Source organism: Takifugu rubripes, chromosome 5 (genome assembly GCF_901000725.2).
Source record: "Takifugu rubripes chromosome 5, fTakRub1.2, whole genome shotgun sequence".
Taxonomy (NCBI): Eukaryota; Metazoa; Chordata; class Actinopteri; order Tetraodontiformes; family Tetraodontidae; genus Takifugu; species Takifugu rubripes.
This window is the reverse complement of record NC_042289.1, coordinates 13,020,456-13,037,655: the sequence shown is the minus strand read 5'-3', so window position 1 is coordinate 13,037,655 and position 17,200 is coordinate 13,020,456. Positions and strand designations below refer to the sequence as shown.

General features: G+C 45.8%; 5 protein-coding genes and 1 long non-coding RNA gene across 8 annotated transcripts; 4 read left to right on the top strand and 2 right to left on the bottom strand.

The window, feature by feature from the left end:
* The first annotated feature begins 1,232 nt into the window (after positions 1-1,232).
* LOC115250030 (calpain-15-like) lies at positions 1,233-2,101 on the top strand. 2 transcript variants are annotated; one of them, XM_029836960.1, is made up of 2 exons: positions 1,233-1,533; positions 1,632-2,101. In XM_029836960.1, the coding sequence occupies exons 1-2, from the start codon at positions 1,324-1,326 to the stop codon at positions 1,704-1,706; spliced, it is 285 nt and encodes a 94-aa protein (XP_029692820.1). In that variant the 5' UTR covers positions 1,233-1,323; the 3' UTR covers positions 1,707-2,101. The 2 variants fall into 2 exon arrangements, with proteins under 2 accessions (XP_029692820.1, XP_029692819.1); XM_029836959.1 differs by having other exon boundaries at positions 1,236-1,490.
* A 1,245-nt stretch (positions 2,102-3,346) lies between these two features.
* LOC101067365 (testisin-like) lies at positions 3,347-5,221 on the top strand. Its single transcript, XM_029836700.1, has 5 exons — positions 3,347-3,401; positions 3,733-3,874; positions 3,989-4,257; positions 4,422-4,561; positions 4,664-5,221. Exons 1-5 carry the CDS (start codon positions 3,347-3,349, stop codon positions 4,922-4,924), a joined length of 867 nt encoding a protein of 288 aa, XP_029692560.1. The 3' UTR covers positions 4,925-5,221.
* Positions 5,222-6,861: 1,640 nt separating this feature from the next.
* On the top strand, positions 6,862-9,959 carry LOC105419451 (serine protease 33-like). Its single transcript, XM_029836958.1, has 6 exons — positions 6,862-6,941; positions 7,094-7,114; positions 7,321-7,483; positions 7,602-7,870; positions 9,163-9,287; positions 9,390-9,959. The coding sequence occupies exons 1-6, from the start codon at positions 6,887-6,889 to the stop codon at positions 9,648-9,650; spliced, it is 894 nt and encodes a 297-aa protein (XP_029692818.1). The 5' UTR covers positions 6,862-6,886; the 3' UTR covers positions 9,651-9,959.
* A 115-nt stretch (positions 9,960-10,074) lies between these two features.
* LOC115250031 (uncharacterized) lies at positions 10,075-15,691 on the top strand. The gene is made up of 3 exons (XR_003888611.1): positions 10,075-10,205; positions 14,794-14,901; positions 15,018-15,691. It is a non-coding gene; the product is annotated as an uncharacterized lncRNA (long non-coding RNA).
* LOC101073999 (heat shock 70 kDa protein 1) lies at positions 10,593-13,537 on the bottom strand. Of its 2 annotated transcripts, XM_029836951.1 has the most exons (3): positions 13,442-13,534; positions 11,205-12,820; positions 10,593-10,731 (listed from the first exon to the last, which is right to left on the bottom strand). In XM_029836951.1, the coding sequence occupies exons 2-3, from the start codon at positions 12,799-12,801 to the stop codon at positions 10,712-10,714; spliced, it is 1,617 nt and encodes a 538-aa protein (XP_029692811.1). In that variant the 5' UTR covers positions 12,802-12,820; positions 13,442-13,534; the 3' UTR covers positions 10,593-10,711. The 2 variants fall into 2 exon arrangements, with proteins under 2 accessions (XP_029692811.1, XP_029692810.1); XM_029836950.1 differs by lacking the exon at positions 10,593-10,731 and having other exon boundaries at positions 10,738-12,820; positions 13,442-13,537.
* jmjd8 (jumonji domain containing 8) lies at positions 14,370-17,115 on the bottom strand. The gene is made up of 9 exons (XM_011621647.2): positions 16,791-17,115; positions 16,153-16,248; positions 15,745-15,793; positions 15,556-15,652; positions 15,413-15,481; positions 15,180-15,299; positions 15,005-15,072; positions 14,786-14,920; positions 14,370-14,495 (listed from the first exon to the last, which is right to left on the bottom strand). Exons 1-9 carry the CDS (start codon positions 16,868-16,870, stop codon positions 14,415-14,417), a joined length of 795 nt encoding a protein of 264 aa, XP_011619949.1. The 5' UTR covers positions 16,871-17,115; the 3' UTR covers positions 14,370-14,414.
* Between the last annotated feature and the right edge of the window lie 85 nt (positions 17,116-17,200).

Genomic DNA, 17,200 nt, shown 5'->3' with positions numbered 1-17,200 from the left:
CTTAACTTTTGATGAATGTGACAGAATCGGAACCAGGCTGCCGTCCAATGCAGGGGAGTTAAAATGTCATTTCTGAACTTCCAGTTTTCTGATGGGGGCGTCTTGTGGAGGCGGAAACATGAAGGTGGATGACTTGGAGTACGAGTCTCTGGGTTTGCGTCCGCGACACGCTTACTCTGTTCTGGATGTGCGAGTCGTCACTGCTCACAGGTGGTGATAACACAGCGTTCCTGTCATGAGCCACAGCTCCTTGTCCAACACTCACTCCTCCCACCTGCTTCCTGGCTCAGATTATTGCAGCTGAGGAACCCCTGGGGTCGTTTCTCCTGGACCGGACCCTGGTCGGACGACTGGCCGGACTGGCCTCCACACCTGAAGAGGGAGCTCTGCCCTCAGCGAGCTGAGGATGGCCTCTTCTGGATGGACTTCTCAGATTTTATAAGGTTGGGGAGGTTTAAAAGTTTGTCTGAGCAAACCTGAAATCGGTTTCCCTGACGAAGGTTCTCCTGCAGGTACTTTGACTCGGTGGACATCTGCAAGATTCACTCGGACTGGCAGGAGGTCCGAGTTCCGGGGGTTTTCCCACGAGGCGCTGATGCTCCAGTGGCGGTGGTGTCCGTCACAGTGCTGGAGAGAACCACCATGGAACTGGCATTGTTCCAGCAGGACAGCAGGTACGAGGACTCCAGTCCAGCCCGTCAGACCACAAGGTCGAGCTGGTGCTGGAACCATCGGAAAACACTCTAAACGATGCCGCTTGAACGCAACATGATGGCTTTTTCCTGGTTGCCATCAGGCGCTGGGACACAGCAGAGAGCCACCTGTTGGACCTGTGCTTGCTGGTGTTCCGGGTCTCCTTCGACAGCTCCGGCGCCCTGACCGTGGGCCGCCTGCTCGCTCACAGCCGGAGAGCCGTGAGGAGGTTTGTGGGCTGCGACGTCATGCTGGAGCCCGGCGAATACGCTGTGTTGTGTTGTGCTTTCAATCACTGGCACGCCCCCTCCCTAGAGGGGACCGGTAATACCGGCGCCGTCCACGGTTATGCCGCCTGGCTGCAGCACGCCGTTTGATCGCGCTGTGTGTTTGCAGCCTGCGGGAGCAGATCCGAGGCCCCCGGTTACACGCTGGTGGTTTACAGCAGCAGACTCGTCATGGTGGAGCAGGTGACGGCCTCCAGCACCACCATCGCCGACGCCGTCATCCAGCTGACCGAGGCTAAAGGAGAACGGCACGAGGTATCGCCGCCTTTCATTCGACTCTCTGATATGTTTGAAGCGCCGCCGTTATCTGGTGATCGTAAATGCTGCTCAGGGGCGAGAGGGGATGACCTGCTACTACCTGACCCACGGGTGGGCGGGCCTCATCGTGATGGTGGAGAACAGACACCCCAGGCATCACCTGCACGTGTCATGTGACTGCAGCGACAGCTTCAACGTGGTGTCCACGCGCGGCAGCCTCAAAGCCATCGACAGCATCCCTCCTCTGCACAGGTTCACAAATGATCTTAGGTCGAGCAATGATCCAAAGGTGGAGGTTTGTTAGCTTCTTAGCCTGGGCGCTGGGGTCAACGAGTATCGGTAGGGAGGTTTTCTTGGGTAGAGAGATGATCATGTACATTTTTCCCCTCTCAGGCAGGTGCTCGTGATTTTGTCTCAGCTGGAGGGAAACTCCGGGTTCTCCATCACGCACAGGCTGGCCCACCGTAAGGCTGCTCAGGCCTCTCTGGGTAACTGGAGTCCCACAAAGTCCACACACAGTCCAGCTCTCAGTGCAGAGACAGCAGGGCTGCATCAGCCCCGACCCCTCTGACCTCTATGACCCCTCTGACCTCTATGACCCCTCTGACTGCAGAGTGGCGGGACTGAATCAGCCACTTTCTGCAGTTTTTCTGTGACTTTTTCTCTAAATAAGAGTGACCAAATGATGGAATGCTGATTCAGTTTTCTGTTCTGTGAAGAAATTCAACAGTGATTTTATTATTGAGTCTCCAGAGATGAAACCACCAGCTCAAATAATGTCAGACAGCTTCATATTCTAAGCTGTGTGTCAGGTCCACCGGATGTTTGTTTCTATCCCGGCGGCTCTGCAGCAGAACAGGAACATACGAAACATCCGCTCACTTCTGGTCACAGACGGAACACGATGCACTTTATAGACTCTCTGCAGGTCTTCGGGTCCAGATCGTCTTAACTTTTGATGATATTTTACATATTTGTGTCAGAAGCAGCTGCTAGTCTTCACAGGGACAACACAACTGTTGTGTTTATTCTTCTGTGTTCTCCAACAAAGACTGTTTAAATGAGCACTTTAGGACCTGAAGGGTTGTGTGTCGCTCCAGCAGATATTATTGATTCAGAATAAGGCAGAAAGGCGAAAAGAAGCCCAAACTATGCAAATATTTTAAAGCTGTAAACATGCTTTGTCACTGTAAATGTCTCTATATCTTATACTTGTTTGCAGAGGTTAGAAATTAGAACCTGTTTTCTTTCAGTTGCTGTGGTTGCATTATTCACAGACCTTGAGGTAAATTCTCATTTATTTATGCATTAAATCTGCTGTTATTTTATGGAAAAAAATTGTCACAGCTGGATCAAAACTGGATTCACAGCAACAAATAAACATTTCAGGGCCTGACAGGCAGACAGACAGGCAGGCAGACAGACAGGCAGACAGACAGACAGACAGGCAGGTGTGTCCCATCGTTTCATCAATAATGAAACTAGAAAGTCCAAAACTAAATATTGTGTAATTTCTCAGGAAATGGAAACTTGGGAATCAATCATGGAACAATTCCTGCTGATATCAGAGAGATGAGAGATGTGATGGAACTAAGCAGGTTTTTTAAAGCTAAAGCACGAGGAAGCATGTTGGCTAAAGTCCGTTTTTCACCCTCACATCAAGCGGGCGGACCAGTTCCATGTTGCCTTAATGGACCGGACTTTACAGGAGTTTAAAGCATCAGTGCACGTCATGAACCTTTAATTGCTGCCTCACCCACATGAGCAGGTCAGAAGGGAAGGTTTTATAGGAAGAGGGAACAGGTCACGTGTTCTTAGATTAAACACCGTGAATGAAACACTAAAAACAATAAATATTATTTCAGTCCCTAGCAATTAGAAGCTAATGCTAATTAGCGCTCTGTTCCAGCTGCATTATTGGAACAAATAACCCAAAAAGCATTATTTTATTAACAGCTGGAAGCACATGTTCTTTACCCATATTATTCAGCAGATTAATGCGGCTTTATCTCATCTTTATGGCTCTTCATCAAGAACACGCCTCACCTGATAAAACCTTATAAGCTGTTCCCTCCTTCCACTCACATGTTTGGTGGCAGAAGCTCAGTATGGACGTCAAGCTGCTGGTTTCAGGAGTCGTGCTCGTGACCTTCGTGGTTACAGGCCAGTGCTGCAGTGCTGTTTCCTTTCTGATGATCATCTGTTTGTGTAAGAAATTATGAATCAGTAAAGATGAAATGAGTGTGTAGGAGCCGCTGTGAGGCGGGTGCACATCTGCAGAACGCTATGCAGCCGATACTCGCAGCCCCTCAGAGGCCAGGCACCATTTGGACTCACAGATTCATTTTAAGGTCTCACACACGGTTTGTTTGTCTCTCCGACAGGAAGCAGAGCGCAGCCAGACGGTGAGCAATGTTCTCTAAATGTTCTCTAACTTTGATAAAATGACAAATCACGCTGGTGAAACTGGACCTGTGTGCTGGTTTCCCTCCAGTCTGTGGTATCGCTCCCCTGAACAGCAGGATCGTAGGAGGGGACAACACCTACCCTGGAGAGTGGCCATGGCAGGCCAGCCTGCACATTGGGGGTCAGTTCATGTGTGGAGCAACCCTCATCAACAGCCAGTGGGTTTATGGGTAAGCTGTCACATGACCCAGACCTGTGGTGTCACGTCATATTACGCATGTGTCAATTTGGTTTAAAGGGATACCCCCAGAAACATCTGCTGTCTGTTGTTTGTTTGTTTTAAGGATAACCACAACCTCTTTAAAAGTTTACCTCGGCCGTCTTGCCTTAGCAAATTCTAGCCCTAATGAGGTCCTCCGGGAGGTGCGCCGGGCCGTCATCCACCCACGGTACTCAGAACGGACAAAAAGCAACGACATAGCCTTGCTGGAGCTGAGCACTCCTGTAGCATTCACCAACTACATCAGACCGGTGTGTCTGGCAGCACAGGGCAGCGACTACAACCCTGAAACAGAATGCTGGATCACCGGATGGGGAAGGACCAAAACCAACGGTAGGACTCGGCCATGTCTGTGGTGCTGTTACGCCAGTAGAACTGTAGGACTGAGCTGAAATGGTGGGCTGCTCGGGTAGATTTGGTGATTTGAGTGATGACGGAGCAGGCGACCTTCTGCTAACGACAGAAATAAAGTCTCACTCTCTGTTTTGCTTTTTCAGTTGAACTTCCCTATCCAAGGACCCTGCAGGAGGCCAGAGTTCAGGTCACCTCCCAGGAGTTCTGTAACAACATATATGGAAGTATCATCACAAGTAGCCACATGTGCGCCAGCTCCCCCACTGGAAGTGGCATCTGCGTAGTGAGTCTGATATAAACATGGAATTTTAAATTAAAGAATGTGTGACTGTTCTTATTCAAAGTGATGGGAGCATGCTGGATGAACTGGTTTCACTCTGTCCAGGGGGACGGAGGTGGTCCACTGCTCAGGAAACATGACGATAGGTGGGTCCAGTCTGGAGTGATGAGCTTTATCTCGAACCTGGGCTGCGGAATAAGAAATGCCCCAGACGGCTACACGCGTGTGTCCAGCTATCAGTCCTGGATCCAGAGCCAAATCACCTCCAACCCTCCAGGATTTGTCTTCGCTGGAAGCAGTGGGCTCGTCTCTCTCTCAGTTCCTCTGCTCTTTGCTGTCTCACTCTTTGGACTGATGCTGTTTTAGCTCTGGGGGGTTTTCCATGAATGTCTCCAGACAACAGTTTTATCGGTTTGTGACTTCAATAAATGAACCAGTCATAGATACCAAAATAAAAGAGAAACTATTAAATGGATAAAGCCGTACGATGTGTAATGTCAGTGTGTTCTAAATATTCGAGCAAATGATCTCAGCTTTCTTGTGCGTTCTTATAGTTAGATTTTTCTGTGAATAGGAAGAGCACAGGTGTTAGTGACGTTACTGTTGCACAGGGCGCGACTCAAATCGAGTCATATAACAGGTAATAAACATGTTTATAACAGATTTCTAACACGTTTGATTCCACTGGAAACGCCAACGTCTGCGAGATATTGAAAGAACTTTTCCGCCGTCGTTGAGGCGCCTCTTCTTCAAAAACGACTCACTGATGAGAGCTCGAACCGTGCGTGGAGTCGCAGATGACCAGGAGAGAAGACGCACGCAATGAGGCGTCCAGTCTGGGGACATGATGACGTGTCAGTACAAAGATGAGATGCTTGATCTGGAGTTTGGGCTGATGATGCAGCTGCAATTCTGGGAGACATGTGAAACAATGGGACTTGTGAGGGGACGGCATGCGCTTGTCCGACACCATAAAGAGAAGGACCACCAGTAGACCAGCATTCTGAGAGCGGAGCGGTCTGTTGGGCTGATAAGGTGTCACTAGCTCCTCCAGGTAGGATGGAGCTCAGCCTCTGAGGACCTTGTAGGGCAGAAGAAGAATTTTAAAAATGATTCTAAATTTAACGGGCAGCCAATGAAGAGACGCCAGTACAGGAGTCATGTGATCTCTTTTGTCAATACCTGTCAGAACTCTGGCTGCAGCATTTTGGATCAACTGGAGGCTTCTTAAAGAGTTGTTTGGACACCCTGATAATAAAGAATTAAAGAATAGTCCAGCCTGGAAGTAACAAATGCTGGACTAACTTTTCTGCATCATGCCGCGTCAGTAGCTTCCTGATGTTTGTCATGTCCATGGCGATCCATGGCGTGGATCTAAAACACTGTGACTCTTGGTTAATTTGGCCATAGTGCTAAAAACAAATATGGGGTTATTCTGGTTTTCTTCAATTAAAGAAGAAAAATAAGCTGTTCTAGCCTTACGGAGAGCATTGTTATAAACTACCAGACGGTCTCTCCAGGCTCCATGATAGCTGTCACTTCCTTTCTAGTCTTCACACTTTCTGCTTGAGGGTCCTGATATGTGAATTATACCTGGGGCCACACCTCCTCTGATTTACTATTTTCTTTTTCAGGGGGGCAACAGAATCAAGCGTGGTTCTCAGTGAGGTTGCTGCACCTTCAGCAATAGAGTCGACCTCAGCAGGGCTAAGATTATAATGATTGATCCCTGGGGAAACACACGGTGGTCCTGGGATCAGCACAGGGATCACTTCCTTAAACTTAGCTACAGCATTATCTGAGAGACATCTGCTATAGTGAGACTGAGCTCTGAGCATAGAAGAATCCTTAATCATGAATGTAAAAGTGATCAAACAATGGTCTGACAGGAGGGGGTTCTGAGGGAACACGTGTTCTACCTCAACACCATAAGTCAGAACTAGATCAAGGGGGTGGTTGATGGTTGATGTGATGGATGATCCTGATATGAGGGGAGCCTCAAGCAGCATGATGAGACAGTACAAAAGTTCAAGCTGGGAATGGCAGCACTAAGGTGCATTGGACAGGTGCTCCTTGGGACAGGACTGAAACCTGAACCTGGTTAGGTTGGAGCCACACCAAACATACCTGCACCAGAGGGTAGAGCTGCCCTCCCGGTGTTCAGCCGCAACATCCCAGACCTGAGCGTGAGCAACAAACCCTGTTTTTTCTTGCTCTGTAGTGCTGACTGTCTGCAGGTTTATGGCTCTTCATCAAGAACACTCCTTACCTGATAAAACCTTATAATCTGTTCACTCCTTCCACTCACATGTTTGGAAGAAGCTCAGCATGGACGTCAAGCTGCTGGTTTTGGGAGTCCTGGTGGGGACGTTCCTGCTAACAGGTCAATGCTGCAGTGCTGTTTTGGTTCTGATCATCTTTTTGTCTTTGTAATGGAAATAATTTGTTAAAGGGGGTGAAATGGTTTATTTTTAGGTCTCACACACACGGTTTCCTGACAGTAACAGTTGTTTTCTTTATTTGTCTCCCCAACAGGAAGCAACGCGCAGATAGACGGTGAGGGACGTTTTCTAAATTTGCATCATTTGCTCTTGCTCATTCATTTGGATTGTTATTTTTTCCAAATTCACAACAGAATCCTCACTTTTACATCAAATTCTATAGCAAAAATTTCAGAATTCTGATTCTAAAAGATGATCCTTCCTTTACAAAATGACAAATCACGCTGGTGAAACTGGACCTGTGTGCTGGTTTCCCTCCAGTCTGTGGTATCGCTCCCCTGAACGGCAGGATCGTAGGAGAGGAGGATGCCGCCCCCGGAGAGTGGCCATGGCAGGCCAGCCTGTACCTGTGGGGTCAGTTCAAATGTGGAGGAACCCTCATCAACAGCCAGTGGGTTCTGACTGCTGCTGATTGTGTTTATGGGTAAGCTGTCACATGACCCAGACCTGTGATGTCACGTCATATTACACATGTGTCAATTTGGTTTAAAGGGATACCTCCAGAAACATCTGTTGTCTGTTATTTCTTTGTTTGTTTTAAGGAGGACCGCAACCTCTTTAAAAGTTTACCTCGGCCGTCTTGCCTTAGCAAATTCTAGCCCTAATGAGGTCCTCCGGGAGGTGCGCCGGGCCGTCATCCACCCACTGTACATAAAACGGACAAGAACCAACGACATAGCCTTGCTGGAGCTGAGCGCTCCTGTAGCATTCACCAACTACATCAGACCGGTGTGTCTGGCAGCAGAGGGCAGCGACTACAACCCTGGAACAGAATGCTGGATCACCGGATGGGGAAGGATCGAAACCAACGGTAGGACTCGGCCATGTCTGTGGTGCTGTTACCGCCAGTAGAACTGTAGGACTGAGCTGAAATGGTGGGCTGCTCGGGTAGATTTGATGATTTAGACCAGGGGTCCCCAATCCTTTCCCTGTGAGGGCCACATAACTTTTCCCTTCTCTGATGGGGGACCAGGGTCAGTTTGTAACAGAAAAAGTGTGACGATCGCAGGGGTGTCTAAACTTAAAAATGTATTGTTTTCCAGAAAGCCACACACAACCAAATAACCCTCTCTGGGTTCTTCACAGAAAAAAGTCAGGAAATAAATAGCACTAATCAAAATTCACAGTCAAATTCTTTTATCTTCTGCTGCAGCTGGGCACATACATTACCCCTGATTTCTTCAATGCATCTAGTGATTATACTTACTGACAGACTCACGGCATTAAGTACGTCTTCCTTCCCAGGATACACCTCTTCCGCGACATCATTCCTACATTACTTGACAAACCCTCCATCACTGAAAGGTTTAAAAAGGTCAAATACAAATACACATATATGAAGAAATGTATCTCTGGCATTGTTCAGGGGCCGGGCCAAATTTGGAGGCGGCCGTATCTGGCCCCGCGGGCCGTAGTTTGGGGACCTCTGATTTAGACCTTAAAATTTGGAAATACCGCATTGATTCCAAAGAAAATTAGGGTGTCCCATAGCAGAAGCATAAAAGAAAATCTACATACTGGGTAATGTATAGCTCTATTTATAGTCGTTGTTTGATGGTGGACAGTGTTGTGCAGGGGGTCAAAGCTTTTGTGGCAGGTGTCCCTGTCCTCCCTACTTGGTAAAAGTGCTTTGTAGGGGACTATGGACAGGAGTTCCACCATGGTTCTGAGCCCACAACAGAGCCAGTCCTCACCAGTCTGTCCAGATGTGCTGAGTCCCTCTGCCTCCCGTTACCTCCACAGCACGTTATGTTATGTTGTCATGTTGTTGCTGTGTTGGCATCTCCCCTTTTAAATGGGAACCATGACATCCACTCAAAAGCTGGGGGAGTCTGTAATCCCTCTGCTGAAGACTTCTGGAAAAACCAACGCGGCCATGTCACGTAGTACAGCCAATAATGCGCAGTGGGAAAAGACCTTTTCTGAATGGAGGGATGGCTGTGGGTTGTCTCTGGAGCTTTTGTTTCTATTCTGGTTTATGGAGGACCAGGTAACTGGGAGACTTTCCCAGTCGGGACATTGGGAAGGCAGCGTCAGCTTCACTCACCCTCTACTAATGACAGAAATAAAGTCTGGGGGTCTTTTTTTCTTTTCCATCTCCAGATTCCTCTCCTCTGCAGGAGGTCAGTGTTCCAGTGGTGTCCAACAGTGACTGTAACAGAATATATGGTGTTATCAAGAGTAGCCACATATGCGCCAACTCCCCCACTGGAAGTGGCCCCTGCATAGTGAGTCTGATATGAACATGCAATTTTAAATGAAATAATGTGTGACTGTTCCTATTCAAAGTGATGGGAGCATGCTGGTTGAACTGGTTTTACTCTGTCCAGGGGGACGGAGGTGGTCCACTGCTCAGGAAACATGACGATAGGTGGGTCCAGTCTGGAGTGATGAGCTTTTTCTACAGTATTGTATGCGATGCGCCAGGTGGCCCAGAGGGCTACACGCGTGTGTCCAGCTATCAGTCCTGGATCCAGAGCGAAATTACCTCCAACCCTCCAGGATTTGTCTACGCTGGAAGCAGTGGGCTCGTTTCTCTCTCAGTTCCTCTGCTCTTTGCTGTCTCACTCTTTGGACTGGTGCTGTTTTAGCTCTGGGGGTTTTCCATGAGCATCACCAGAAGACAGTTGTTTGAGTTGTTTCTTCAATAAATTAGCAGATTCTGACATAATCTTGTTTAAAATGACAGACAGACAGACAGACAGACAGACAGACAGACAGACAGACAGACAGACAGAATGTTTGCATTTAAACAAGCAAGAGCCATAAACTCTTGATTACTTTTGTAATGACTGAAATTGATAAAGATGTTGGTTTATTTACAAGTTTTTGCTGAAGGGGGAAATATGGAGGACTTAAATGAACAAAAACATAAAATATTTAATAAATGTCTGTGTCAAACAACTCAATGTTTCATGAATATTCCAGCAGCAGAATATTCCAGTTTTCTCGGTGCTTTTTACATTTTGTTTTTGTTAGTTTACTTGTGCCGTGGCCGGAACGAGTTATCTCGGACCCGATGTTCCGACCGACCCCTTTAGTTGTCACACCTGAGCCGTCTAATTAAACGGCTGGTTAATTTTGCGAGCATCAGGATCCAAACCGAACCAGGATGATCTAATCTGCAGCGTTTGCAGCCCTTTGAGGTAGGTTCAACTAAATCCTTGTACAATATGTTAAAGATGTTTGTGTGTCTGTGGCTTTTTCGTCACAATAAAAGCTTTCAACACAAAATAAATCGACGTTTCTTGACACAAACGTATTTTTTTTTGTCAGCGATAATCTCGTTGAGAAAGAAAGCGTAGAACAAGAATGTTTCCAGAAGCATTTCGTGGGAGTTTGCGCCACCTAGAGTCCAAACATGAAATTACGTTTGCGCTTAAAATGTTTGCTTTGTCCCTTAATTCTAAAAAAAAAGAAGCTATTTTCGAGAAAGGTGGCGTTTAAAAAAAAAAAAAAAGTTAAAACCTGCATCCTGGATACCCAACAGGCTAAATTTTATTTCTTCTAAATGAATCAATTCAAACCTGTCGATATTGCAGAATCAATAACTTGTTTATTTTCAGTAGAACCTCAACAAATTAGTGATGAAGAATGTTCTGTGACCTATTCCCAAGGTCTATGATTTAATCATACATGAAAATAAATAACATTAACACAAACAAAAATTATTAATGGCAGCAATGGATACATAACATTTCTTGACATGGAACATCTCAAATCAATCTCATCGTATGTCTGTTCAGTAAAAAAATATTGCATTTATTTCTACATGAGGAAGGAAGTTGCATGTAAACCATGCAGACGGTAAGAAGGGCCACTTTAGTCCACCTCCTCAATGGTTGGCCCCTGGGAGCTGCTCTAGGACTGTCCTCCTGGGTTGCCTCCAGGCATTCCTCCCTGATACAGCTTGCTGATGATGGGGTTGCACACTTTCTCCAGCTCTTTCTGCTGGTGTTGGTACTCTTCTTTATCCGCCAGCTGGTTGTTCTCCAGCCAGGCGATGGTCTCCTCACACTTGCCGACGACCTTCTTCTTGTCCTCTTCACTAATTTTGTCCTTCAGGTTGTCGTCCTGCACGCTGCTCTTCATGTTGAAGGCGTAGGACTCCAGAGAGTTCTTGGCAGCGATTTTCTCCCTCTGCTGGTCGTCCTCAGCTTTGTATTTGTTGGCGTCCTGCACCATCCTCTCGATCTCTTCTTTGCTCAGACGGCCCTTATCGTTGGTGATGGTGATCTTGTTCTCTTTGCCGGTGCTCTTGTCCACCGCAGACACGTTCAAAATGCCGTTGGCGTCGATATCGAAGGTGACCTCGATCTGCGGGACCCCTCGGGGAGCAGGCGGGAGGCCCGACAGCTCAAACTTGCCCAGGAGGTTGTTGTCCTTGGTCATGGCTCTTTCTCCTTCATACACTTGGATGAGGACCCCCGGCTGGTTGTCTGCATAGGTGCTGAAGATCTGGGTCTGCTTGGTGGGGATGGTGGTGTTGCGTTGAATCAGGGATGTCATGACTCCTCCTGCTGTCTCAATACCCAGCGACAGAGGGGCCACATCCAGCAGCAGCAGGTCCTGAACGTTACCCGAGGTGTCTCCTGTCAGAATGGCGGCTTGGACGGCAGCACCGTAAGCCACCGCCTCGTCTGGGTTGATGCTCTTGTTCAGCTCTCTGCCGTTGAAGAAATCCTGCAGGAGTTTCTGGATTCTGGGGATTCTCGTGGAACCACCGACCAGGACAATATCGTTGATCTGTCCTTTGTCCATTTTGGCATCTCTCAGGGCTTTCTCCACGGGATCCAGAGTTCCTCTGAAAAGGTCACCGCACAGCTCCTCAAAACGAGCCCTGGTGATGGAGGTGTAGAAGTCGATGCCCTCAAACAGTGAATCGATCTCAATGCTGGCCTGGGTGCTGGAGGACAGGGTTCTCTTGGCCCTCTCACAAGCTGTGTGCAGCCTCCTCAGGGCTCTCTTGTTCTGGCTGATGTCCTTCTTCTGCTTCCTCTTGAATTCCTCCACAAAGTGGTTCACCATGCGGTTGTCAAAGTCCTCTCCACCCAGGTGAGTGTCTCCAGCCGTGGCTTTGACCTCAAAGATACCGTCTTCAATGGTCAGGATGGACACGTCAAAGGTGCCTCCTCCCAGGTCAAAGATCAGGACGTTGCGTTCTCCAGACTTGCCTTTGTCCAGACCGTACGCGATGGCTGCAGCCGTCGGCTCGTTGATGATCCTCAGGACGTTCAATCCGGCGATGACGCCGGCGTCTTTGGTCGCCTGTCTCTGAGAGTCGTTGAAGTACGCCGGGACCGTGATGACGGCGCTGGACACCTTCTGACCGAGGTAGGCCTCTGAGATCTCCTTCATCTTCACCAGAACCATAGAGGAAATCTCCTCAGGGTAGAAGCTCTTTTCCTCTCCTTTGTAGTCCACCTGGATTTTGGGCTTCCCTCCATCTCCAACCACCTTGAATGGCCAGTGTTTTATGTCAGCTTGAACGGTGGGATCCTCCAATCTTCTCCCAATCAGTCTCTTAGCATCAAACACGGTGTTGCTGGGGTTCAAGGCCACCTGGTTCTTTGCCGCGTCCCCGATGAGCCTCTCCGTGTCGGTGAAGGCCACGTAGCTGGGGGTGGTCCTGTTGCCCTGGTCGTTGGCGATGATTTCTACTTTTCCATGCTGGAAAACCCCCACACAGGAGTAGGTGGTTCCCAGGTCGATGCCAATCGCTAAACTTTTAGCTGCAGACATTTGCACTGGAGACTGGTGTCTGGGAAAGAGTCAAAGACGAGTTTAGAAACATGTTGAAGAAATTTAGCCCTGATTCACAGCAGGTATTTCACAGATCACAGTCAAAGTGAGGCCAGTGTGGAAAGTCAAATTAAAGTTTAAGATTCAGTAAATATAAAAAATGTCAGTAAAAATAAATAAAACAAAATCGAAATCTCTTTTAACAAGTTATCTATAAATTACTAAGTTCGGGTAAAGTTACTGGAGACGTTTCTCTTTTAAATAGATTTAGTTTTTCTTAAGAGTTTAATGTTTAAATTAATAACTTCAACAAGATAATAAAGTATATTCATAAATCCCTTAAGCACGTTAATTAAGAAAAAAAATCGCAACAACACAGCATTGATCTAGTTTAAGTTACAAACGTTTAACGTTAATAATGAAACCAGCCAATGAAGAGAAATTAAAGTGTAAAACAGCTGACAGGTTCCACTCATGCATTTAGAATTTAATCAAATTTAAAACACGTGTGTGTTCAGACATTAAATCTGTTTCAATAAAAACTGTCAGATAAAACCCGTCAAATCTCACTTAATTACTACGGAAAACTAATATAAATAAAAAGCACCGAATTAAATAAAAGTAGTGCTGAAGAACTCACAGTTGTTGCGTTCGACGTGTGTTCTGAAGAGAATCTTTCTGTTCTCCGGCTCTCCTGTTGCGATCTGATCCGTTTCTGCAGTTTTCCTCCTTTATAAAGCATCTGTGGACACTTGCCGGCTCCTTCTCGGCGTTTCGTTACTAAAACCATCAAGTTTCCTTCCGTGTTGATGTCGGTTTCCTGCTGTTAACTTCAAAATAAAACAGCAGCGATTAATCCTATCTTCCGTGCTTTTATTGTCCAGGACAAATGTTTTGATTTTTCCGGTCCGACTCGTATCATTCCAGCAACCTTATTTTACAGTGACGTCATTAATATTTGACCAATGAGAGCAGCGAATGATGTTTCTATTTCCGGTGTGATTTTCAAAAATACGCGACGGTTCTGGTCTCTTTCGGAACTTTCTGGAAAAGCAGCGAAAGTTCGGACGGAGACTCTAACTTATCACCTGCTGGATGAATTTAACACTTTAATTCATTAGGAATATGCAAAGTTTCATATTTGGTGATGGCTAATCTTGGGTTTTCGGACTAGATACCACCCAAGTCTGACAGAAATGTCACTTTGAGACCAGTCATTGTCCGGGGCATCAGACTCTCTAAAAGTGTCCATATTCATTCCACCCCTAAATCTTGATGTGTTTTATACTATCAAAACGCAAACTGAAATGAAATCAAGTGTGAACATGAGCCTGTAGTTCCAAATGATCAGAGAAACCCATATAAATGCAAACTCATTGTTTTACCTACTTGTTTTTTCACTTTTAAAGAATGGTTATAAAATTCTCTCATGTCTCGATTGCTTTGTCTTGTGTTCTCCTCAAAGTCCAGTAAAAAGATGATTTTGAAAATAACAGTATTGTTATTAAGTTAATTTATGGCACAACAATCACAACTGTCACCAATCCCCACAAAAAAAAGTCTACAAATTGGAACATAAAACTATTTTATTTTTGGGAGTGGAGATCTGAGGCTCAGCCAAGGAAGGTGGAGATAAAAACACTCGTGTCCAGGTTGAGAGTGGCGTGCCACCAGAGATCTGGAAAATACAGCACCTGATGGGGAAAAACAGCACCTCATATTAAATCACTGCAGAAAATAGGACATTAGAGTCCAGGAGAATGCAAGAAAGATCAAAATCATATTTATAATTTGCAATATTGGTATTCCCTCAAGACGAGTTTAGTCATTTACGTCACATTTGACCCCATCTAGTGGGGACGTTAGGAAGAAACGAGCTCGAAAGAAACGGACCATCTTCAGACCATAATCTGTCCTCAGATGTTGCAGAAGTGTCCTCATAATAAAACCCTGCGTATCCATGTTCCAAGAGATGTGTGGTTACCTCTCCAGGTCTCAGGGTACACTCCAGAGGAGCCTCATCCTCGGGCAGGTTGGGGTAAACCTCTGTCACCCAGGACAGGGTGGTGCGGTTCCTGTCAAAATGAGGCTCCCGCTCAGGTGGGTAGAAGAACCAGCGCTGTATGAACAGAAGATGATCCTTCAGCCATGCTTAAGACTGACTGGTGAATCTGATGAATCAAACATCCAGGTCACCGTTCACCTTTCTTCCATAGATGACCTCAGCAAATCCAGGACCGTGCCAGTGAAAGGGAACTCCAGTTCCAGGGCCTGGGGGGCAAAATTGCCAGAGATTTTCATGTGACGGACGTGAGCCGACAATCGGGAGATGATTTGGAAGTCTCGTGAAAATGGTGAGAAAAGGAAGGCTGTTTGACCTGCGACCCCGAAGCTGTACGCTCTGCTGCTGTGCGGCAGAACATATGGAGGAGACTCGTAGTGCTGGAACAAACTGTTCCACTCTGTCACGTTGTTGCCTCCAAAGAAATAGAGAGTTTCTGTTGGAGAAACAGGCAAGTTGTCGTTTCCTTTCTGACAATTTGACATGTAGTGATGAAGAGCACTTGTTAAACTGAGCGCTGACGGTGCTGTAACGTGTCATTCCACCCACCGCTGCCAAGGGCTTCCGGAGCCTGAGGCCTGAGCAGACCCCCCACATACTCCCGAAAGGTGACATAAACTAGAACAAAATAATGGTGGCGAGTTAAAAACTACACAGGAGGAAAAACAGTGTGCTGAGATCCACATGCACACCTTTCTTGTAAGAGTGTGTGTTCGCTGTGCTGAGCTCCACCGTCCGGTCTCCAAACTGTGTGAGCAAACTGGCCTTTGAGCACAAAAACCTGAATTTCTAGAATAAAGAGAGAGTTCAGTTGTTTCTGTCAAGGAATTGTGAAAATAACTGTTGTGATGAGGTGAAAACAACACAGCTGAAGAACCTACCGTGTTGTCAGTCAGACCTCTGAGGATCACCGGCCTCCTGTAGGCATACCTGACCAAGAAAAGAACATTTTGCTTAAATGCTGAAAATCGTTCCGCTGGATCAGTCTCTTTCAAAGTTGTTCTTAAAAAAATATCTGGAAATCGTATATTTTTCTCAAGTTATGATGTCACTGCTTTTCCTTCTTATTCTCCACGATAAGATTATTTTTAAGATTTATTTTAATCACCAGGATGTTGACTCGGCGTCGGAAGACGTACTGCAGTTATTTTAAAAATAAAATAGAGGTTCGGCTCTTTGTTTAACCGCGACTCTGAAAAACCCTATGTGAATCAGTTCTGATTCTAAAAAAATAAATAATTGAAAATCAGTGAAGAACATAGATCAACTGTGGGAAATGTGGAGTTAACCTTTCAATGAACTGTTGATGTGACAGTTGTGATCTGTCCAAAACGTCAATGTTGCAAACGCCTTCATCCTGCAGCCTGTCGGTGGAATATAAAGACCTGAACACAGAGAGGCAGAAAGATTCAGGCAGAAAAGTGGATTAAAAAAAGCAACAGTTTTACATGCTTGAAGATTTTGACTGCTAAGTATTTAAAATGGGTCCTTATCAATAAAGTGGTAAAACCTTAATCATGATTAGTGGTTATGAAATGATATTTTGCTTAAATTATTGGTCTAAAAGAGAATTTATTTCCGGTGTTTGTGTCACGCGGCTCTCTTGGAAACAGGAAACAGGAAATCACTTCTCAGGAATGTAACTACGTTTGTTATTAATGAGTAAATATACAACGAATCATATTATTTGGCACATACATGAATCAGTTTGAGAAGATTCTTGGGGGTTTTGACAAGAAATAGTCGCGCACAGCGTGACACAAAAAGATAGAAAACATCGTTATCAGGAAGGCACTGGTGGAAGTTAAAATCGTTTAAAAAAAAAAGACTTTTCAGGAAAATCGGTATATATCGAAGCTAACTCGTGTCCGTTCTGTATTGTAACAAATGGCTTATAAAGGTATAAACCTGTCAGTTTAAAACTCACCATTCTCCTGACGGCTCCTCTGCCTTTAGGACGATGAGACATAAGACAACAAACTTTAGACAAACCCCTAAATGTTCCATCCAAATGGTCCATCAAATTTAACCGAATTAACAAAAAAAAGACGAAAACCCAGCAAATTCCGGGCACATTCCTTACGTTTTGGAAACAATTGGTCGTTCTAACACTTCCGGTCAGCCAGCCAATCAGAAAGCACCTCGTGAACATTCTGTCCAATGGGATCAATGAATTCTACCATCTTTGTATCAAAATAACAAATAATATCACAATAACCTTCGTTTATTGACTTTGATATTATTTCTACTTAAATATTGAACAATTAAAGTAAATATCTTAAATATTAAAAGATCAACTGCTCCAGGTTTTTGAGTCGTTTCACGTCAGGAGTAAAA